This window comes from Typopeltis vanoorti, chromosome 8 (assembly GCF_054136105.1).
Source record: "Typopeltis vanoorti isolate ZY-2024b chromosome 8, IOZ_Tvanoo_1.0, whole genome shotgun sequence".
NCBI lineage: Eukaryota > Metazoa > Arthropoda > Arachnida > Uropygi > Thelyphonidae > Typopeltis > Typopeltis vanoorti.
Genome location: NC_143556.1, coordinates 49985974 through 50011503, shown reverse-complemented (window position 1 = coordinate 50011503; position 25530 = coordinate 49985974). Strand labels below are relative to the sequence as shown.

Sequence of the window (25530 nt, the reverse complement as noted above, 5' to 3'; positions counted from 1 at the left end):
TTTCAAAATTCTTCCTAGTTTCCAGGAGAGCGAGCTGATGTACGGTAAAGAAATATAACCATCGAGGTTGATAGGATCTCTATGTTGATTCGAAGGTGCTGGTATAGTTGCCTCTTAATGTTTTTTTGGAAGAGTATCCATTATTTAAGAAAGTTCTTTCTAGATATCTAAGTTCATTTTTCAGTTCTTCATCGGATAATACCGAGCGAGCACGGTGAGCCAATGTGGAAATGATAGCTAACTTTGGTGCTGGGTACTGATGTGAGGATGCATGTAGGTATCTATCCGTGTGTGTTGATTTCCCGAAGATTGAGATTTTAAAGAATCAGCCATCTTAGTAAGCTTCACGTCTAGAAATGAAAGGGACCATTTTCTTCAATCTCGACGGTAAATTTTATGTCTTGGTTGAAGTTGTTTAAATGATTTAGGAAGATGTGAAGATTCTCTACACCATGCTCCCAAATAAGGAAATATATCGTCCACGTAGCGAAGTCATGTTCTAGGTTTTAATATTACTATAGAGATGGCTTTTTGCTCGAAATCCTCGAAGAAAATGTTGGCCAGTATTGGAGACAGGAGTCCATAGTTAGTCCTTTGTTCTGTTTATAAATTTTCTCTTTGAACTCATTTTAGTTCGGGGTATTTTAAGTTCGAAGAGAAAATTTATAAACAGAACAAAGGACTAGCTATGGTTAGCCCCAATCGAGGATTTCGAGGGAAAAAGCCATCTCTAAAGCAGATTAAAACCTAGAAATGGCTCTGCTATGTGGACGATATAGCTTGCCTGACCTTTCCGCGAGTTGCCCCTTCTTGCACTACTTCCGCGTCTCCCCAATGTTGTACTACTTGCTAAAACTTGAAAACAGCCATTTTTGTTCAATATTAGCTTTGTCTTATATATCTGTATAAATAGTGCAACGTTTAATATTTTTCTATTTAAAAAAAAAAGTATAATTTTCCTCAAATTTTTATATAAAAATAATTACACTACCCACACCAAATTATTATTATTATTAATTACTAATAATGAAATAATAATAATAAATATAAATATTAGCTAACGCCTTTTTATTCCCGTATACGGGAGTAAGTGAGGCCATTTAGCCCTATATTATATTAAGAAGCCGGACAAAAAACGTGACACAAAAACGTTCATAAAAATGCTTATCATTTTATATCTATTGGGTAGATATATATGAAAAATAAATTAGTTTGAATGACTATGAGCCTGTCTAGCTCAGTAGAAGTGGCGTTTGCACTCTACAGCGCTTGTCCGCACGACAAAAGGCGTTCGAATGTAGTCGAACAGACTAGATTCGAACTAGATTCCTCTAGTCGGCGAATCTAGTCGCCGACTAGAGGAACATTTTCTAAGCCTTTTCTCGACCGGTTCCAGAGTTAGTCGATCTCTGGCAGGGGCTAGCGGGTTTTTCATCCGGGAAACTCAGGTTTATCGTCAAGTAAATTCAAGAAAATCGTCCGTCGAATCCACACTATTAAATATATTGTGTTAGGGTTAGGGACCACCAGATGGCGTCACTTACTAACCGCCTTCTCCACTGCATGCCGATTAATTAGTGATTGCCTTGGGCCAGCTATCTCTGATTGGCTACCAGTGAAGTTTGAACTGCCCACTAAGTCTCCATGTGTTAGATAGGGCTTAAAAACAGCCTCACCTACTCTCTATACAGGAACAAAAAAGGCGTTAGCTAGCTGACTATAATACCGATAATAAAAAATAAAGTTTAAAATTACATGACATTATAAAATTACATAAACAGATGTAATATAAAAGACAATAATCAAAGATCTGTTGATGTAATTTTAAATGTAATTATAAATGTAATTATAAAATTACATCAACAGATGTAATATAAAAGACAATAATCAAAGATCTGTTGATGTAATTTTATAATGTCTTTGTTATGTTTTATATAATTTTTTGTCGTTGATACCTGAAGAAGTTGATTTTTTCAACGAAACTAGTAGTATCTCAGCATTAAACTTTTATTCTCAGTATTATTGTCATTCAAACTAATTTATTTTTCATAACATTATCTACCGTATGAACGCCGATATATATATATGTAGAAAGTATTTTACCTTGGGTATAATAAATGTTAAAGATACCAAGCTATTTTAAACCTGGTTTTACTCCATTTCCCAAGTAAGCAAACAGACAAACAAGTCAAGTTTGCGCCTGCAAGTATTGCAAGTCTAGGTGATCCCACACGTTTTGCAGCAAGGCAACTCATGGTAAAAGGTGGATAAGCTCTGATCACTATTATTAATATTTACCCTTAATGCAAAGCACATCTCCTGGAGGAGATGTATGATGCCATGTATTAAAGACAAGGGGTCACTACCCAAACCGGTTTCGACCTTTATTGAGGTCTCATCAGTGGGAGCCTGGCTAGAAATACCAAAATTTTAGTAATACAGAGCTTATAAGTATTTTACCAGAACAAGTTACCATAAGGTGTTTTAACCTTATTAAATAAAAATCTCAGAAGGAGATATAAATATTATACTTTTACCATGAGTAGCCTTGGTCTTGCAATATGTGCAGGGTCAGCGAGACTTGCGGGCGCAAACTTGACTTGTTTGTCTATTTGCTTACTTGGGAAATGGAGTAAAACCGAGTTTAAAATAGCTTGGTATCTTTAACATTTATTATACCCAATGTAAAATACTTTCTACATTTATATCTCCTCCTGAGATTTTTATTTAATAAGGTTAACACACCTTATGGTAACTTGTTCTGGTAAAATACTTATAAGCTCTGTATTACAAAAATCTTGGTGTTTCTAGCCTGGCTCCCACTGATGAGACCTCAATAAAGGTCGAAACCGGTCTGGGTAGTGGCTCCCTTGTCTTTAATACGAAACATCATACATCCCCTTCTTAGAGATGTGTTTTGGCATTAAGGGTAAATATTAAGATTAGTGATCAGAGCTTATTCTAATTTTACCATGAGTTGCCTTGGTCTTGCACTACGTGCAGGGTCAGCTAGACTTGCAACACTTGCAGGCGCAAACCTTGACTTGTTTATCTGTTTGCTTACTTGGGAAATGGAGTAAAACCAGGTTTAAAATAGCTTGGTATTTTTAACATTTATTATACCCAAGGTAAAATACTTTCTACATATATATATTAAGGATACCAAGTAATTTTATAAACTAGTTTTTTTTTAATTTATTTATTTTCTATTTTATTTTATTATTATTTTTTACTCCTTCTCCCAAGTAAGCGAAACAGTTAAGTTTACGCCTGAACGTAGTTCAAGTCTAAAGGTAGTACAACACCAGGCTTTACGCACCTTTACAACGAGTTTCCCTGGTTGCACTACCTTTAGACTTGAACTACGTTCAGTCGCAAACTTAACTGTTTTGCTTACTTGGAAGGAGTAGAAAATAACAATAAAATAAAAAAATAAAATAATAAAAAACAAGTTTATAAAATTACTTGGTATCCTTAATATATATATATGTAGAAAGTATTTTACCTTGGGTATAATAAATGTTAAAAATACCAAGCAATTTTAAACCTGGTTTTACTCCATTTCCCACGTAAGCAAACAGACAAACAAGTCAAGTTTGCGCCTGCAAGTGATGCAAGTCTAGCTGATCCTACAGGTAGTGCAAGACCAAGGCAACTCGTTGTAAAGGTGGCATAAGCTCTGATCACTAATCTTAATATTTATCCTTAATGCCAAAACACATCTCTAAGAAGGGGATGTATGATGTTTTGTATTAAAGACAAGGGAGCCACTAACCAGACCGGTTTCGACCTTTATTGAAGTCTCATCAGTGGGAGCCAGGCTAGAAATACCAAGATTTTAGTAATACAGAGCTTATAAGTATTTTAACAGAACAAGTTACCATAAGGTGTTTTAACCGTATTAAATAAAAATCTCTGGAGGAGATATAAATGTAGAAAGTATTTTACCTTGGGTATAATAAATTTTACCACGAGTTTCCGTGGTCTTGCACTACCTCTAGGATCAGTTAGACTTGCATCACTTGCAGGCGCAAACTTGCTTTGTTTGTCTGTTTGCTTACTTGGGAAATGGAGTAAAACCAGGTTTAAAATTGCTTGGTATTTTAAACATATATATATATATATATATATATATATATACTGTATGTATATATATATATATATATATATATATATATATATATATATATATATACCTTAGTAAAAATATCCCTCTCAACGCAGATGGGACGAAATATAAGTGTGTTTCCTCTTCAACTGGAAATGCAAGATAAAACACCGCTCACGCTGCATGTGTTAAAGCAGTGACATCTATTAGATGCAGTCTGATATTTCTATTATATTTTATTTAAAAGAAAAAAATGTTGGTCGCGACCAGCACGGGTTGCAACCCACAGTTTAGCTAATTCGGAAATTTACCTACATGCGTTTGGGTGTCACAGACACCGAATTTTACATTCGGCTCATGCATGGCTACGACCTGGTATTCATATTAAAACGGACGCTGCATCCGTTGTTACTAAGGCTCTATTTAGAACCTTAGTTGTTACTAGTACTACCGTGCTCTGTGAAGATGAGAAAACAAACACGAAGAATTTCACTCGACAATTCAGGTGTCTTCTTTAAAAATCTTTGATTTTGTGACAATTCTGGAGACAAAGTGGCATTACAATATTACAAATATTACTGGTGAATCAAGTAAAGTCTACAGATTCATATTAAAAACCGATTTTTTTTTTGCGGTGAGGGAGAAAATCCTTTCTTCCGATATATCTTATCTACAGATAATGAGATTCACTACCGAACTGTCCGCGAGGTTAGCCTAGTGGCTTTGCTCTTCGCAACCATATTCCTGGGGAAGGAGTATCCTGAGTTCGATTCCCGTCGCCGACGTCAGGAGCTTAAGTATCTTCCTCAGCCACAGCCAAGTTAGCCGGTCTTGGGCGTGGACAGCAGGGTTTTTTCTCCCAGTTTATCTGGGTTTTTCATCCCACAAGCAGACAAACCGGCCACGTGAACACACGGATTTACAGCCATAAATACTTAACTCCCAAGAGGGGACTCAACTCTCCTCAATAGTGACGGGTAAGAAAAAGGAGGTAACTCCATATGAATAAATAAACAAACTACCGAACTGTAAATATAGAGACAGTAAAGTGAAATTTGACTATATAGCCCAAAGTTTTTTTTTTTAATTACACCAGTCCTTTAGAGGCAAACTCTTTAATTCATGGAACTCAGTACTGACTGGGATCCTTTATGAGAAACGTGTTATCCCAAGTTATATAAAACATGTAAAGAATGACAGCATAATGACAATTAAGGAAGTCAAGAACTGAAACACTTGAAGTTTGACTTAAGTTCAGGTCTAGTCGCCGAATAGAACTAACTTTTTCTAAGCCTTTCTTCGACCGGTTCCCGAGTTAGTCGATCTCTGGCACGGGCAAGCTGGTTTTTCCTCTCTGAAACTCGTGCTTTTCATTCCGTACTCAAGAAAATCCACTGTAGTATGCACATTATCTCAGACAGTGACATATCTTGTTAAGGTTAGGTACCAAGAGATGGCAGCACTTGTTTTCCAGCCTCTTCATTGGTGGCTGCTATAATTAGTGATAGACATGACCCAGCTTTCTCTGATTGGCTACCGGTGAAGACTGAACTGCCTACTCAGTCTCCAAAAGCTAGATAGGGTATAAAGGCCTCGCCTACTCCCTATAAGGGAATAAAAGGCGTTAGATGATTTATTATTATTATTATTATTATTATTATTATTATTATTATTATATGAGCAACTCCCTGGAATCCATAGACTTATCAAGAGTTCTACTAAACATTACGCCAACGTGATCTTGCAATATGGGAAGAAGTGTAATGATGAAATGCTTTCATGGTGAAGTATTTTTTGTAGGAAATTTCTCAAAAGGCATTGGTTCTTCCTTTCATACATGAATCTTGGACTCTGTATGGTCGATTTCATTCATATTTGGTATTTGGAACAGATTAAAAACATTTTGAGCTATCTTGGCAAAATTTATATCGATTTGTGTTCCCTGAAAATTATGTAATGAGCAAACATTTAAAAAGACAGAGTCAGAAGGAGTGAAAATATATTCGTGACAATATTTCTGTTCTGGCATGGTAGAATTCAACACAATATTCGGAATTAAAATGTGTGCAAGAATATGCCTAGGGGAATTTAATCCTGATCTGGATAAAAGAATTGTTATTATCACAATGATTAGAACAGATATCAATGCTTTTGTCCTGATTTTTTTGGTTGTATGAAATTTCATGATATTTGGAATTTACGAATTCATCAAAAGTTGTTTTTTTTTTAATCTGTACAAAATAATTTTAACTGGAAAATTAGGCTATGATATCACTTACCTGAAGTAAGGAATGAGTAGAAACCATAATATGTTGCGTTTCCTAATCATATTTTGGTATAGTATTTATTTAGCATATGATGATGCAACGTCCGTGAGTCCCCTTTTCAGGGCAATGTACGACACCATCTCAACTCCCCATTTTATCCGGGCTCGGTACCAGCATGAATCAGGCATTTTTCTGGGTCTTAAGTATTCCTGATTGTAATCCGTGAAACACACACGGATTACTGTCAATTCAAGACCGGTTTGGCTGTTCTGGGGGGGGGGGTAACTCACATTTCGTCGAAAGAGACCAGATAAGGGTTGCTCACATCACGGATGGGAATAGACTCCATGTCTTCCTAACCATAAGGCTTCGTCTATATCGGCTGAGATATGAAGGTTCTTCTGATATAGGAACACGATTTGTTCCTGATAAAATTGTAATGTAAACATTTTTTCTTACTTTTTTGCCATTGAAGTAGTCCTACTGGCACCAAAATGACAAATACATCTTGACAGAGATCATGATAAAATATTACATTAAATTCCATTACAGGAATTGTCATTGTCATCTGAAGTCGTTTTGGAATGAAAAAAAAAAAAAAGCCAAATTATAGGACAGAAAAACAGAATCGCTCATCAACCGTCTTCAATACATTCCACCTAAATTGGGTTGTTTCCAAATAGTGATACATTTATGAGCAACCAATCACCGTTCAAAGTTGACACAGCGCAGTTTATGAAACTTCTTTTTTTGCTGTTGTTGTTATTACAAACTCAAGGAAACCAAAAAACTTTTCCATAGCAGGCTTTTTTTACGAACATTGATACTTACTAGGGATTCCAACCCGTGGCCTTTGCGATAAAGAAACAGTGATTTTACCAAACAAAGTGTCAACGCAGTTATTTAAGTAATAATAATAATAATAATAATAAGAAGAAGAATCTAACACCTGTTATTCCCTTAGAGTGAGGGGGGAGAGGTTTTTTAACCCTATCTAGCTTTTGGAGACTGAGTGGGCAGATGCATTTTGAAAATAAGCCTGTTAGGAGCTGTTAGAAGCATTTCTTTCCTTCCTATCTTTAGGGACATTGTTCTATAACTATCGCTCAGCAAATTTTATTTTAATTTGGGATGCGTAATAAAAGTAAAAATTTGTTTAATTTATTTAACCATCCTAGTCTTAATTTTAATCGGATCATTTGCATGAGTAAAGTAGGCAAGTGAAATTCTGTTGTACAATAACTCCACCTATCCTTGTTCTTGGATTGAACAAAATTTGGAATGAAAGCTATATGAAAAGATTACATTTGTATGATTCGAATTTAGTTTCAGTTGAATCAGTATTATTGGAATTATTGAACAAAATGAAACTCACTGTGAAATTTGTAATTTAAGATCTCGATTAAAATTTATTGATTCTTTTCAATCATAGCTTTCTCAGAACACTTACAGTGGAAAGCTTTGGCAAAACTTTTGGCAAAGTAAATTAGTCCCTCCGCAATCCGGTTGATATAGATGAATCCCTTTGGTAGGAAACAGCAGGATTTGAATTACATCTAGAACAGGAAGAATTTTTTATGTACTTTTCAGTTGAAGTGAATTAGCCAAACTCATTCTGTGATGGCAGGGGTTTTCCCTCCTGGCAACTCGAAATAACGTCATTCTTGCCTGAAACTCATAATCAGGGCACCCATCCCGTTCAGATGGATTAGAGGAATGGGATGGATGTAGAATACAATTTCCCAAAATGTAATTAAAATGACATTCAGGTACTATGACACAGATTCTTCAAATTTCTACACAAACATCAAGATCGATAGTCTCTTTGGATAAAGAAAATCCATCGCATATATCGTGACATTTCATCAAATATAATGGAAACATCACCAGTCGAAAATAAGATTAACTACTGAGCAATTTCAAATCAATAGCAAGAGTATGCTATGCTAAACCTAAAATTTGATTATATGGCTAGATGCAATACATTAATTTTCTTTCTTTTTTTCCTCAACCAGTCTAAGCTTTAACCAGTCGACCAGTTGTGAATATTGATATTGTGAATCACAATCAATAGAATGGGGGAGCAATTAATCAGTCAATCAATCAATCAGTTGTGAATAATTGTGTGTTTATATGTAAGATTTGTGGTAGGAGTTGTGCGCTTGCAGTGATTGTATGTGTGGGCCTGTTTGTGGAAGTAAGATGGCAGCGGCTTTGTAATTCTTTTATTTTAATCTTTCGTGAAATGTGAAGTGTGCCGAATATATTCGTTAGATTATATCAATAAATTATGGATTTTTAAGGCTGGTGAAAGCAGAATCCGTGCGAAGTGCTATTTGACTGCGGATTTGATGGGCTGTGACGTATCTGTACGTGAAGGTGTTGGTGGTGGTGGTGAGAATGAAACTAGTAGGATGAGGAAAGAAGGAAAGTAACAGATTGTTTACAAATCAATAATTGCAGTGGAACGGTGGAAAGTATAGTGCTATAAGAGGATTCTAGGAGGTGGCTGAAAAGTTTTGATAAACACATAGAACAAAAATTATATTAAAGCAACTCATCTTATACATCCTAAAAGAAAAAGAACAAATTATTACAATTTGATGAAACGTGGGAGTTAAATTCTAAGATACGTTATTTTTTCTGGTTATATCAGTTGCTTTAATATAATTTTTGGTGTAGTTGTTTATCAGAACCTTTCAGTCCCTAGTGAAAGATGTGAAAATGAAGCAGGTGTAAAAAGTATATCTGAGGGAAACGTGACTGAGACTGTGGAGTGAGGAGGAAATACAAAGGAGCTGGCTGGGCTGGTTGAAAGAAATGACTCGTGAGGAAGTGTGAATGGGGTAGCACGTGATTTGAGGGACTAGGACTCCTATAGCCGACTATAGGAGTCCTAGCAGCCCCATGAAAATTTAAGTTGAGCGCCCATATTTTAATATTATTTGATATGAGCGCTGATATTTAGTGTGAAATCCAGCAGTATCATCATGTTGTCATCCTTTCATCCAAGATAGTTGTTACTCAATTATAAAAAGTTACTAGATTACTAAAGCATGAACGATCCTACACAAAGTCATGCTGTCCCTTGTAGAATATCGCATTCTTATTCACGTATTCCAGAATTCTCATTTTAGCCAATCCAATCCCAAAGCTGTATTTGCATTCATAATCTGCAATATACAAAGTACCTCCAGTTCATTAATCCGTGTTTTCACATCAGCCCATGTTACTTCTGCCATAACAATATCTTCACTTAGATGATATACCCTTGCAAAATGTATACACTCAATACTTCAACAATTTCGTCTACGTCCGTTACTTCTCGACCATTTGTACACATTAAAGTTATCCTTCCATAATCATTGTTCCTTATGTTCCACATAAAAACATTCTTTGGAATTTCATTTCACCTGTTCAGCTAATTTCTTATAGTAATTCGATTTTGCCTTTCTTATCAAACTGATAACCTCTCTTGCCTGTTCCTTGCACTGGGTGCCTTTTCCTTATATTCCCTCCACAAAATCTCCTTTGTTTGCAACTCATGCTTAATGATAGTACTCATCGATCTAACTCCTACCCGATTTAACCTTCTGAACTTAGGCATACAGTGTGATATTGCTTCCTCCAGACACTCTTTGACTATTCCTCATGCACTGTGAACATTCTTCTCTTGCAGATCTTATGCCATGGTACTGTTATCAATAAAGTGGCTACATTACCTCCAATCGGAGGTAATGTAGCCACTTAGTTATGGACAGGTCTTCCGATCCTATAACGAGATCCAAGACTCGTAAGTCTTTTGCGTTGTTTCCATATATCATCATGTGGTAAAGTGTTACTAGCTCTCTACAAAAGTGTGAAGTCGTAGAGTCTTCCAACGGTATGCCTTTTGCCACAATTTGCATTTTTGTTAGCACAGATATATTTTACAAATTGGCCTTACTGGAAGTCAGAATGCAGTCATATAAAACTGTGTTTAGTACGATCTCTCCTGTGCTTTGTTCTCAATGTCGAGGCAGGGCAAAGAAGTATGTTATAAATTTTACGCATCGTTAGGCTGATCATATTTCCTTGAGACAAAAACGAGACAATGGAATGGCAAAAACGAGACAGTGGTTATTTAATATTCTGTATTCATGAAAAATTAAGACGATAAAAAAGTTTTATTGCATAAACAGATTAAGCTTACTTTATACTTCAGTGAAAGAACCCATACAAAAATTTAGATAGACGCAGAGTGTGGGCTGTATTTCATCACGATTGTAGCAGGAATATTTCTCCGATGAAGCAAATTTCGGTCTTTCAACACCTTATCATAAAACTTCTCACACTCTGTGACACAATTTTGTCTTATAATTAACATTGCCCTCGTTAGCTCAACACGTAATCTAGATCTCTCCTTTAACCACATACTGTTTATAATAGAAAATATTCTCTCAACAGATACTTTACTTTCTGGAATACAAAGAATAAACTCCACAATATTACAAAAGTTTTGAAAGTCTAACGTATTTTGCTCATTTCAGAAAAAAACTGTATCCATCTATCAGAGGTACAGGAATGTTTTCTTTATTCCATGTATCCAACTGCCTCACAATTATAGATTTATTGAGGGTCCACTGACCACAATTTCAAACAGGGATCTTCAAACAATTTCGGAAATATAACAGGAAATTTTTCTCAAGACAGAAAATAAAAACGAAGCACATCAAACATGCTTAAAATTCTATCAATTGATGGACCCAAGGACAAAATTCTTGTATTTCCATGCTCTAATAATTTAGTGTAATTGTTTCCTGTAAAGTCACAAATGTTTTTCAGTTCTTTAACTCTGTGTATGCTGGTATTTTTTTTTTTTAATTTTCTCTGAATAAATCACTGCAGACATCGACATTTAGTATCGAGAATTCGACTCCATGGTTATTACGCAAGTTACTGTATCCATGATATTGATATACGATTATAGGTTATGAATAATTATTTATGATTGACCAATATTAAAGTATATTTATAGTTTTTTTTTTATTAAAAATAGGACAAAACTGACATTTTTATTAAAACGACGGGACGGCCAGTAAATATAAAAAAAATGGTACTGTCCCGTTCAAAACGGTACGTATGGTCAGCCTACATATCGTCCACCTTATGGCAAAACAATTAATGTGCATTTTACTGCTTTCGTTTTTAGGCATTCCAAAATAGGAAACACTACTTTGGAATGCCTAATGTGAAAATCGTGAAATTTAACCCTGCACTGTTTCCCACGAACATTCCAGGAAACCACATAAGAGAATTTACATTATGGGTATATAAATTCTCTGTGCAATAATTTTCTGCTACAAAGCGATATTCCTCAGCCATTTTAGTAAACATTCGAGGTGGGTTTTGTTTATGAAGGCAATTTGGTAGAACGACAATAACATATCCATGATATGACTTACTGTGTATGTCATGATATGACTTACTAAGTACGTTACTAACTTTTTATAACGGAGTAACGGCTGATTTGGATAAAAGAAATGGCTACACGATGATGGCTTTTGACAGACTATCACATGGAACTCTTTTACGTAAATAAGAACAAATGGGAATGGACATGACACTGTTTAAGCGGATAACAGTGTCGTTTCTGGACAGATACCACATAGTGGTATATGGATAGGGGCAGAATCGAGGGCAAAATACGTGACTGGTGGTGTGCCGCAAGGTTTAGTACTGGGACTATAGCTATTTATTTTGTACATAAATGATATAAGAAATAACCTAAAAGGAAATATTCAGTTGTTTGCTGATGATGCGAAATTAGTTAGAGTAGTAGTTAATCAAGGCGATGTGGAGAGCTTGGAGGATGATTTAAATACGCTGTCAGTATGGATAAAAGATAACGGGTATCAGTTTAATGTTGAGAAATGTAAAGTTATGCATTTTGGTATAAATAGATTACAAGCCATGTATCACATCCATGGCACTCTACTCCAGGAAATAGTTTAGACTAAGATTACTTGGCTGTAGACCACATTAACAAGTTGGGATAAGGATGTTGTTATTACTCTTTATAAGGCTTTGATTACATTCACATCTGAATTAATGTGCCCAAGTCTGGTCCCGAGGTTTCTAGGCGATGAGAATGCCATGGAGAGGATTCAGAGGCAAATGGCGAATATGGTGAGTGGCCTGTGGAATGTTCCCTATGAGGATAAACTGAAGGTGTATGGATTGCAGAAGTTGGTTGCTAGGAGAAAAAGAGGGGGGGGGGTGATAGAAACATTTAAGTGGCTGAAAATGTTTTATAGGATTGATCCAGGGGGAAGTATTTCAGCACTTGGCTAGAGAGACCAGAACAAGAGATCATCCCTGGAAGTTGAATAAAAGTCTGGGTAGTAGGAGTGTGAGGACTAGATTTTTTTGCTTGGAGAGTTGCTAGAATCAGTTGTGAGTGCTTTGTCTGTTAATAGGTTCAAAGAGAGGTATGATAGATTGTGTAGATATATCGGGTCTCTGGAAATCAGTCTTTGGACTCATGGAGTTTCCTGTATAATATTTTTTAATAATAATAATAAATTAAAATAATAATAATAATAATAATAATAATAACAATGTTTTAATATTATTATTGTTGTTGTTCTGCAGTTACATTTCTGTTTATGAACGTTTTCAGTTATATATTTAGTTACCTAGACCTGTAGCTTCTATTTCATAGAATAGTGTTATTCGATACACTGGTTCACTCTGTAAGCTCATAGTCGGTTCTCAAAGATTCCATGAATTTAAGCTGCCCATTGCCCATATTTTGTATGGTTTGAGATGGTATTTGTGTATTTTGAATTGCAGCTGAGAGGCTAAATTCATGAAATTTTGTCTTTGATTTCAGAGAAACTTGTCTTCTATACAGCTTCTTTCTCATCCTATTCCCTCAGCCATACAGCTGGTGGGGATAGCTATATGCTACCATACTGTGGAAATGATTATGAGCAAGGTAGTTTTACCATTGCCTTCATTTCTGTAGTATGTTTTTTTATGTCCAGTGAACATAAAAAAACAAAACAGGCAAACCGGTCCAGTAAACACACACGACTATAGCCGTGTGTGTTCACTGGGCCGGTTTGTCTGTTTTGTGGGATGAAACCCCAAAAAGCCTGGTTGAAAAAGCCCTTCATATGATACCGGTTAACTCAGACCAGATAAAGGTTCCTCACCTCACTGACGGGAATCGAACCCTGGTCTTTCCGACCAAACGGCTTCGTCTATACTGACTGAGCTATGGAGGCTCTAGAGATTATTTATTTCTCTAGAAATTGCTTTATACAACTGCTTCCACTGTTATCATGTGCGTGGTACACAAATTTTAATTCTTAAGACTAGTAATAAGTTTTTATCGATATTTTTGTATTTTACGCAAATTGTGCGAAGCCTGTGTAGCACAGTGGAATTGGGGCTTACATCTTCTGCGTTAATCCGCCCGAAGAGAGTTAAGTTCAAGGCTGGTCGCAGACTGGAGGATCTTTTTCTAAGCTTTTGTTCGACCGGTACCCGAGTTAGTCGATCTCTGGCATGAGTAAGCTGGTTTTTCCTCCCATAAACTCAAGAAAATCGACCGTACAACCTGCACTATTTCAAATAGTTACATATCCTATTAGGTTTAGGTACCAAAAGATAGCAGTACTAGTTTTCCTGTCTCTTCATAGGTGACTGCTTATAATTAGCAATATCTGGAATTGGCTACTGGTGGAGATTGGACTGCCCACTCAGTCTCGAAAAGCTAGATAGGGTTAAAAATGCCTTGCCGACTGCCCTATACGGGAATAAAAGACGTTAGTTGATTATTATTATTATTTTCTATATTTCCAATCACCATACAGAAATGATAGTATCATCTCTACAATGTTTCCTAAGAGGAGAGATTGAAGGTGTGTGGACTGCAGAAGAGGGTATATGATGATCATCATCATACACGCTCAAGGATTTAGGGCCTAGCATGGCCTGTTCCAGCCTTAGAAATCATTGTTGAATAGTTCAAGAGGACGTCCTGGTTTTCTTTTTCCTAATGGGTTGAACTTTAAGGCTTGTTTTGGTAATTTTTCCGTTTTCATTCTTTGAACGTGTTCTATCCATTTATGTTTATATTTTTTAATTTTTTCTATTATTGGAAGATGGTTCGTAAAAGATCCCTTTTTCCTATTTCTCAGAGGAAGATGGAAACGACATCACTAGTTACGTAACAGGAACACAAGATTAGCGAAATCCCCTTTTAGAGTACAGCTTAGTTTACATTCCGAAGGAATGATGTCATCGATTGCCATAAAGGGCACGATAAGAACGTCAATTTAAACAGTCGCTGTTTGACATTAAGACTCAGCTGCACTGTAATCAACCAGACTAAAAGTATACAATACATTAGCCCTACTAGTCTTAATGTATGGAAGCGAAATCTGGATGATAAAACAAAAAGACAAACAAAGATTAATAACCGCAGAAATGAAGTTTATCAGAAAAACTGCAAAGTATGCCCTATTTGATCACAAAAGAAACTAAGAAATTATGAAAGAATTAAACCAAGAACCAAGGAATATGATAAAAGCATTTAAGTTATTCCTTAAACGGTTTTATAGAATTGATGCAGGGGGGGGGGGATGTTTCAGTAATTGGCGGGGACAGAACATCTCTGAAAGTTGAGTAAAAATGTGGTTAGTGGTGGCGTGAGGACTAGATATTTCGCTTGGAGAGTGGTGAATGAATGGAATGGGTTGCAAGAATCAATTGTTAGCAGTTTGTCTGTTAATAGGTTCAATGAGAGTTATGGTAGATTATGTAGATAGTTTGTGTCTCCTGCGATGAGTCTTTGGATTCCATGGAAGTGCCTGTACAACAGCAGCAGCAGCAACAACAACAACAAAAATGTTTTCAAGCTTAACTGCGTCCCAAGATCTTTCCAAAAGAATTTCTTACGTACATTGTTTCCACCGTGGACGTTTTACTCTCTAGGTCAGTGGTTCCCAACCTTTTCCTACTTGCATACCCCTTTTAAACCCCTTGTATAAATTGTTACCCCTTGTTTTTAAAATAGCTGTTTTTAGATACTGAAACTTGTTAAGTTCCTATCTTAATGTAAAATAGTTTACTCTACTTATTTTTTTGCCATTAATAGGCTGACCACAGGAACAGTTTTGAATGGGAAAGTACCGTTTTTTTCACATTTCCGGCCGTCCCTTAGTTTTAGTAAAAATGTATATTTTGCCCCGTTTTTTAGTAAAAATGTATATTTTGTCGCGTTTTTAATAAAACCTATAAATATACTTTAATATTGGTAAATCATAAAATATTATTCATAACCTATAATTGTATATCGATATCATGTATACCAGTAATTTGTATAAACATGGAGGCGCATTGTTCGCCACTAAATATCGATATCTGCAGTGATTTATTCAGAGAAAATAATAAATACATGTTGACGCATATTTGTGCGTCTCTGACGCAGCGTCTGTTCTGCTGTAGCGATAGTTTTTGTTTTGTCTGTATGTTAACTGATGGCTTTGTTATTCAATTTCGTATTTTTTAAAGTTTTAAGATTTATTTTTCAAAGCTTTTAATCTATCCTTGCAATGTCAAGAAGGCGATACTGCAGTTTTAATTACGATCTGCAGAAAGAATTCAAATTATATTAAACTGGACAAGCTGTGTAGTGATGGAACAAAAGTGGTGTGCCAACATTGCAATGTACATTTAATAAAACCTATAAATATACTTTGTAGGTTTATAGGTTATTCATAACCATCCCATCCTTGTCGAACTGCTTTTTGCCAGCAAAGGTTGGTCGATTGGTAGAGCCTCTGCTAAAAGTTAAGCAAGTTTGAGCGCAGTTAGTAGTTGTAAGGTGATCAATCTTTCGATGCTGTTGGCAGACTCTCACTTCATCAGTCTTTGGACTCCCTAAAGGTGTCAAATGATAATAATAATAATAATAATAATAATAATAATAATTTTCCGTTGCTCATGGAGACAGAAGCGACATCAACATTTACATAGCCAGAAACACAAGGATGCTGGAAACACTCGGCTACAGTTAAAAAAAAAAAAAAAAAAAACATAAGCTCGTTTGTGATGAGACGTGATGGTGATAGCGAAAGTGATAAAATTGCAGCAAGTGAAGCTCTTGATGCTTATCATTCTGTGGGTATCGTCCAAAGTTTTCACGCAAATGACAGCTTGTCGACATTGATCAATAAAATTTATGAACCAAAAATTTCTTCAGCACGTACCAAATCAGAAGAAATAATTACCAATGTTTTATCACGAAACATATTGGACAAAGTAAAACTTTTTTTTTTTTAATCGTCTTACTTTTTCATGAATATAGAATATTACATAACCCCCATCCGGTTTTTGCCATTCCAATGTCCCGTTGTTGTCTCAAGGAAATATGGTCAGCCTAGCCATTACTGATTATTTTTCGTGTATCCCTGAATGGCTCCAACGCGTACCCCCGGTGGTACGCGTATCACTGGTTGGGAACCGATGCTCTAGGTCAGGGATTGCAAACTGGCGACCCGCGGGCGTATCCGGCCAGTGACCTTAATGATTTCTTTTCTAAAAATCAATGTTTCTAACATCCATTTCCAACTAAAAAATAAATATAACGAATTTTGCATACCACATTTTTATTAATACCTTGGCAGTAAATATCACAAATATAAAATATATTGGGCAAACTTGTTGTCAATTTTTGAAGCACCTATGCATGTGAGCAATTATTTTCAATTATGAAACTTAATAAGTCAAAGTTCCACTCACAGATAAAATATTCTAGATTAAATGCAATACTTCATATTGCAACACGAAACGAAAAAGCAGATATTGATGCATTAGTGCAAAGGAAAAAATGTTAGGTTTCAGGATCAAAATCAAATTTAAAAAAAAAAAAAGGACTCGTTGATAAAAATCTTTATTTTTGCAAGTCAAAATTATGTATTTAAATAATTTTCTTAAGGTATGAATAAAATGTAATTGAACTTATATATTCTAAACTTATTATATTTTTAAAATTTAAAAATAAAAATGGTTATAAATTAAATATTTAAATAGCGGTGTAACTGTTTACGTAAATAGTAAAGTTCGGGCAACAAAAGGGCCTTTGTAGAGCCTTTATTTTTTTAGTTTATGTTTTGGTTCACAGAATAATATTGAATACAGCTCGCATCTGATATACATCTAATCAGGAGCACGCCAAGGGTATTTGCCACCCGGGTGCAAATTTCTATCGCCGCCCGTTTGACATATAAAAGTAAAAAAAAAAAAAAATCAACTAACGCCTTTTATTCCCTAATAGGGAATAGGCGAGGCCTTTATACCCTATCTAGCTTTTTGGAGACTGAGTGGGCAGTTCAATCTCCACCGGTAGCCAGTCAGAGATAGCTGGCCCATGTCTATCACTAATTATAGCAGCCGCCAATGAAGAGGCTGGCAAACAAGTGCTGCCATCTCTTGGTACCTAACCCTAACAAGATATGTCACTGTCTGAAATAATGTGGGTACTACGATCGATTTTCTTGAGTTTATGGGACGAAAAACCCAAGTTTCCGGGAGGAAAAACCCGCTTGCCTGTGCCAGAGATCGACTAACTCGGGAACCGGTCGAAGATAGGCTTAGAAAAAGTTCCTCCAGTCAGCGACTAGACTAGAACCTAGGTCTAACTTCAAGCGGCCAAGCGCAGAGGATGCAAGCGTCACTTCCACTGAGCTACACAGGCCTCAGGGTTATTTATATTATATTAGTTAATGTCTTGTTAAAGTCAATGTTGCTGCCCAGGTGCGGTGCACCCTTTGTAGCCTAGGGTTGGCGCTGCCCTGAATCTAATTATCTCGCCCTTTGCTGCGTTTGAGTTTGAGACCCACTGCTCTAGGTGAATGATGTCATCAGCATTTGCTCTACTTTCTCCGTGAATATTGGTTCCTTTACTGAACTTGAGAGCCAAAAGGCTTTACTTTGGAGATGCACAGACCTTAACCCACCTTTACTAGAAGTTGCCCCTGTCATGAAAGGTTTGCTTACGCTTGGATCTGCCGAAACGTTTATAGTTTCTATCTATATTCGGCATGAAACTCTTGCAGTTCCTCCATTCTGCTTTGAAATAATGTTCGACTCAATATCCACTTAATTTGAATAATTTTGCATCACCGAAGTGAAGCCTTTTGGCTCTCTATTTCAGTAATTCTTGGTGCCTTTTGTGATGTGACACCTCTTGGCAATTCGTATGGTAAAGTGTAACCTCTGCATCACTACAACCTGAGTATTTGTAATTTGGGTCTGCCTACTCACTGATGAGACTTCAACAAAGGTCGAAACCGGTTTGAAGCTTGGGTGATGAATGGCCATGCTGTAACCCCTGAAGTTTTAACTGGGGCTCGGCTGTTGCTGTCACTCAGGTGGAGGGGTAATGAATTTCAATGCTGTAGCCCATGAAGTTAATTGAGGCACGACTGTTGCTGTTAACCCTCAGATGAGCAAATGACCTCACTCCACCACGGAGCACAGCCACTCATTTGCTCGGCGAGCCTGCCACGGTGTAGAGCCAACCAGTCCTGAGAGTTCTTCTCAGTGGCAGGGTGAGCCTGTTACTGAGGGGAACAATGCTGAATTTTTGGAGTTTGACCTGTACTTGAACAGTCAACAAATGTCGAAACCGGTTCGAGTCTGGCTCCAAGAGGCTTTGCTTGGGGGTGGGTTTTTGCCTGTCTCTGAGTGGAGCCACCGCTGAGATTATAGCTCTTCTTGGTGGTGGGGTGAGCCTGCCACTAGGTAGAGCCAATGCTCTACCAGTGATGGGGGTCAGCCTGTCACTGAGTGGAACAATGCTGAGTTGGGCGATCATTTGGGATCGTCTTATTTTTAGAGCCCGCTTCATCTATACATCCATAAGGGTTGAAACCGATCTCGGTAGTGATCCCCCATAATGTATAACATCATACATCTCATAGGAGATGTGTTTTACATTATGGGAAAATACTAAGGATAGTGATCAGAGCTTAACCCACCTTTAGGCCCCTGTTATGAAAGGTTTGCTTATGCTTGGATCCACCAAAACTTTTATAGTTTCTATCTATATTCGGCATGAATTTCTTGCAGTTTCTCTATTCGTCTTTGAAATAATGTTGAATTCAATATCCACTTAATTTGAATTGGTTCCTTTAATTATCGTCATCTGTACAAGGCAAAACTGGCACCTGAAAAGAAATATGTGTTGTCTGTCCTGTTCCCATTCGCCATTCAGGCTTCACTATTTTGTAATATATGACCAATTTACAAGTTTGCCGCATGGAAGAAAGCTGGTCCTCAAATATTGTGCTGTTGGTCGATTGGTAGAGCCTCTGCTACTAATTGAATTCTACCAGGAGATTGATCAGGCCAGGGATTTGGGAGTGTTGGTGGATAGGGAGTTAAAGTTTATGGGGCACAGTGCAAAAGTGGCCAAAACAGCTCATCAAATCACTTGGTTGCTGAAAAATATTTTAACATGCAGAGACAAACAAGTTATTGTTCCTCAATATCGAGCCTTGATAAGACCCCATCTAGACTACTGTGCCCAGATATGGGCGCCAGGGTTTCTTCTTGATGGGGAGGTGGAGGTGGAGAGGATCCAGGGACGAGTTACCAAGATGATAGCAGGTCTGTGGAATGAACCTTATGAGAACAGGTTGAAGATTTGTGGGTTGCAAAAATTGGTTGATAGGCAGAAAAGGGGGTGATATGATTAAGACATTCAAATTACTGAAGGGTTTCTATAGGATTAATCCAGAAGATATTTTTGAGAATAGGATTGGTGGTGGGAGGACTAGGGGCCATACATGGAAGCTGGGCAAGAGTTTGGTTAGCAGGAGTGTTAGAACAAGGTTTTTTACTTAGAGAGTGGTGAATGAGTGGAATAAGCTGCCAGAGTCTGTTGTGGGTGCTATGACCATGAATGAGTTCAAGGTGAGGTATGATAGATACTGTGTGAATGTCGAATAGTTGCTCTTGACATAATGTTAGGGCCTCCCTCGATGAGTCTGTCGACTCCTTGGAGTTGCCCGAGATGATGATGATGATGATAATAATAATAATAATAATAATAATAATAATAATAATAATAATAATAATAATAATAATAATAATAATAATAATAATAATAATGGCTCAGTTAAGTAAGTTTGAGCGCGGATAGTAGTTGGAAGGGGATTTTGTCGTTCAATGCTGTTGGCACACTCTCCCTCGATGAGTCTTTGGACTCCCTGGAGGTGTCAAATAATAATAATAATTATTATTATAATATATCTGTATCGATCGCCATTAGTCGAAAATAAATATTCTCAATTATACGTAATTCAAACGAGTAGAGCTACAGTAGATGGCGCTGTCAATTAGTGCGTCTGCTTATGAACGGGAGTTTAGTTTATAATGGATTTATTAATTGTGGTTTTGTAGTTTTATGTTATGTGTGAATCTTTTTTTGTTTTCTATAAGGAAAACGAACTACTTAAATTTGATTTTTTTATTCTGTAAATATTAATAAGATGGGTATTGCTAAATTAATCATTAGTAGTTTCTGTTTTATAATCTAAAAGATTTATTTATTTCAAATGGAGGGCAGTGTAATTAAAGTTCCTGTAATTTTACCTGCTCCATGTGGCTTGGGTCAGGTAATGTTTAACATTATATCTAAATTTCTTTAAAATTGTAAACGAGTAGGATTACGAATCTCACAGTTTGTATCATTGTTTACGTTAAGACTTGTGCTTGAATGTTTTCACAGTCTGATTTATGCCTAGGTAAAGCTCCTAAACTCGTATTGGGAACATTATAATATTTATTGAAAATCTTACGTGAAACAGGAATGTTTCACGTAAGAGTGTGCCATATAGATTTTTTTATTTATTTTTTTTGAAGTTTGTTTAACAAAAATCCATCCACGTACTCCTAAGATGGGAAAAGCAACGAACCATGCGCCGTTCAATTGGAAGACATCGGGTTCGATTCTCGTCACGACGACAGAAATCTTCGTATGTTTTTTTTTTAATTGATTATTATTTTTTTCTTCAAAAGTATACGAGAGCTACGATAGCTAAGACGTCATTTATGCCAGGAGTCACGTATGTGTTATGTGATTGATATTACATCAGCCATGTAACACTGCACAATGAAGATAAGAAAACAAGATACCGATTAAACGATATCAAGAATCAAAAAGAAAAAATGAAAACAAAGACACCGCACAGCACATGATACAAAACAGCATAATAAAATTAACAGCAACCCAGCAATGAACTCAATAGAATAATAAATCACACATGCATAAACAAATATCACTCATAACACTACAGCCACTTTTAAAATGAAGAAATGACAACTAATGCATAAGCACCTAAAGAAATTTGCTTTGTGCTGCAAGATAAAATAGCAAGAGAATCTGAATCATAAATATAGAAACTGCCAAAGAAAAAGGGAAAACTTCCCAGTGAAGAAGTACCAATACTGTGGATATCACAATGAATCCCAAAACAAACATTAACAGAAAGAATAATGTAAACACAAACATCAATTAGCTAAGAAATAATGCCATCATCTTCAATTGCAGTAACTGCTGACAATTGCAAGGAACAAATGAGAATTTGCAGAATGCAGTATAACAGTCTTATTTATCAAAAAGGATAAAGATAAGATTTTCAAAACTTATTTGAATTTGTATTTACACATAATTTATTGCAGAGAGTTACAATAGAAGCATAACAAAAGAAAAATAATAGATATAAAACACTATCCATATCAAAAATAACAGAAAAACATATAATAAAAATGATCACAGACACTACTCTCAAGAATCCCTCCCCTCCAACACACATACAAACACACCTCTAATCAGTCCTTGGAAGCTAACCTGACTTTTTGAACTCAGGAAACCAACTTATCACCCTTTCAAAAACAAACCGTCCTATCATCCGAAATGGATTAAAGTCACTACCGAAAAACACACAATAGTATAACAAATGCATTTCCAGAAACTGCTATCAAGATCCATTAAAAACCTGATAACACTATTTCATGCAAAAAAATTAACAAAGCACCATTCCAAACATCAAAATCAAACAAACACCTTCCTACATATAATGTAAATCAACCTTTCATAATCACTTCAGGTGATGTGACATATTCTTGAGTCATGGTTTTGTTGATTTCACAGTTATTAGTGAGATAGCTGTCGTAAACTAATACTTGGATTTATTCTTATAAAACAGACAGACAAACAAATTTTTTGAGATCATCATTTAGTAGTGTCCAAAATAGGAATACTAGCAAAATGGAGAAAGGAAGTAACATCACTTCAGGTGATGTGACATATACTTGAGTCATGGTTTTGTTCAGGGCTGGTCCGAGAGTATCTGATGCCCCTAAGCAAAGAAAATTAGGTGCCCCTATTATTACTATTATTACGGGCAACTCCAGGGAGTCATTAGACTCATCGAGGGAGGCCCCAAATCATATTCATCACAACTATTTGACATTCATACAGTATCTATCATACCTCGCCTTAAACTCATTCACTGTCACAGCATCCACCACAGACTCAGGGAGCGCATTCCACTCATTCACTACTCTAAAAGTAAAGAACCCAGCTCTAACACCTTTACTAACCACACTTTTGCCCAGTTTCCATGGATGTCCCCTAGTCCTCCCACAACCAGCCCTGTTCTCAAAAATATCTTCTGAATTAATTTTATAGAAACCCTTCAGTAATTTGAATGTCTCAATCATATCTCCCCTCCTCCGCCTATCAACCAATTTTTGCAACCCACAAATCCTCAACCTGTTCTCATACAGTTCATTCCACAGACCTGCTATCATCTTGGTCACTCGCCTCTGGATCCTCTCCACCTCCTCCCCATCAAGAAGAAACCTAGGTGACCAAATCTGAGCACAGTAGTCTAGATGGGGTCTTATCAAGGCTCGATACAGAGGAACAATAACCTGCTTGTCTCTGCTTGTCAACGTATTCTTCAGCAACCAAGTGATTTGATGAGCTGTTTTGGTCACTTTTGCAATGTGTCCCCTAAATTTCAATTCCTTATCTACCAACACTCCTAAATCTCGTGCCTTATCAATTTCCTGGAGCACGGTTCCACCAATGCAGTAAACTGCCGCCAATCTTTTCACCCCAAAATGCATAACCTTACATTTTGCCACATTAAACTGACATCCATTCTCCTTAGCCCAGACCTCCAATCTATCCAAATCATCCTGCAAAATTTTGACATCATCTGCATTCACTATTGCCCTATCCAACTTCGCATCATCTGCAAACAAATGAACTGTTCCTCTCAGATCATTTCCTATATCATTTATGAATAAATTAAACAGCAGTGGTCCAAGAACAGATCCTTGTGGCACACCACTAGTCACAGGCTGTCTTGTGGACTCTACTCCCGAGTAAACCACTCGCTGATATCTCTCCGTCAACCACCCTCCTATCCATCTCACCAACCCTATGTCCATTCCCATATGCTGCAATTTACTGATTAGAATTCCATGTGGAATCCTGTCAAAGGCCTTGGCAAGGTCCAGTAGAATCACCGTAAACCCATTACCCTTATCCAGTTCAGCCGTCACTGTGTTATAATACGTGAGCAAGTTACTGAGGCATGACCTACCCTTCACAAAACCATGCTGTCCCCGATACAGTATCCCATTTTCTTCTATCCAATCTTGTATTTTCCTCTTGACTATTTTCTCTAAGACCTTGACAATGATTCCTGATATGCTAATCGGTCGGTAATTTACAACAGCAGTCCTGGAACCACCTTTATGCAGTGGAACAATTTTCCCCTCTTTCCACCCGCTCGGGACTAACCCAGACCCGAGACTCAAATTAAACAAAATGGTCAAGGGTACTGACAATTCTTTAGCTGCTTCTCGTACAACACGAGCTGGTATACCATCCAATCCCACAGATGTATTGACATTGAGGTTATGCAATAGACTACTCACCTCCACTTCATTAACCACAATTCCCGTATAATCTACTGGTTTATTTGTTTCTGCAATGTCACCACCTGGATGATATACTTTTGCAAAGGGCTCACTCAGTAACTCAACTATCTCAACTGATTCAGTTACCTCCCTACCATCGGCATTCTTTAAAATCAATCTGCCATGTACATTTTTCCTTTTACTTGCTACATATTTAAAAAACTGTTTAGGATTCTCTTTAGCCTGCATGGCCAATGTTCTTTCGTAATCCTTTTTTGCTTTTCTTACCACACTCGTCACCCTTCTGGCCTGCGCTTTATACCGTTCATGTGCCTGCCGGTCACCCTTCTCCTTAAATTCCCTCCACAGTTGTTTGTTTTTTTGCAACTCAAGCTTAATGGTGTTATTCATCCATTTAACCCCTACTTGATTTATTATTCGGACTCTAGGTATACAGTCAGCCATTGCTTCATGCAAGCACTTCTTAACTACCTCCCATGCACTATCAACTTCTAGTCCTTGCAGTTGTACATGCCATGGCACTGAACCAATCAAACTCCTAAGCTTGTCATACTTTCCAGCCCGATAATTCCACATGTACTCTGTCTTAATTGAAAATTCTACACCTTTAACCACCTCCCAAGTTAAGACCCTATGATCACTCTCACCGATTGGTGGCAATGTGGTCATATTTGTTACAGCCAAATCCTCAGATGTAATTACTAGGTCAAGCACTCTCTGACCCCTAGTATTTTTCATTACATGCTGTCGCAGATAGTTATCCCTTAATAACCGCATAAAATCCAGTTCCTTCCTCCCGTGTGTCCTCTCCTCACTCCAATCAATGCGACCATAGTTGAAATCTCCCATAATAATCACCCTCCTTCCACCCATTTCTTCTATTTGCTTGTGCATACTGTCACCACCATCTTTTCCATCACCTGGTCTATAGCAGCACCCAATTGTATATTTAGTTCTGCTAGCCACAATCTCACACCAAATGGCCTCAAATGTGCTCTTTTCTCTATCCTGCAATTCAACTTCTATTCTCCTTGGCTGGAGTTCATCAGCTATCATCAACAATACTCCTCCCCCCGTTTTATTCTCTCTGTCATTCCTGAACACACTATACCCATCACATTCAATCCCACTAGTTAT

At 36.9% G+C, this 25530-nt stretch overlaps 1 protein-coding gene across 1 annotated transcript in view; it reads left to right on the top strand.

Moving 5' to 3' along the window:
- The first annotated feature begins 20797 nt into the window (after positions 1-20797).
- Positions 20798-25530, top strand: part of Vps52 (vacuolar protein sorting 52) — a 273390-nt gene continuing 268657 nt past the window's right edge. Inside the window, exon 1 of the mRNA XM_090396657.1 lies at positions 20798-21050. Coding sequence (XP_090252783.1) covers positions 20991-21050 — 60 coding nt within the window. The 5' untranslated portion in view covers positions 20798-20990. The remainder of the gene's footprint in view (positions 21051-25530) is intronic.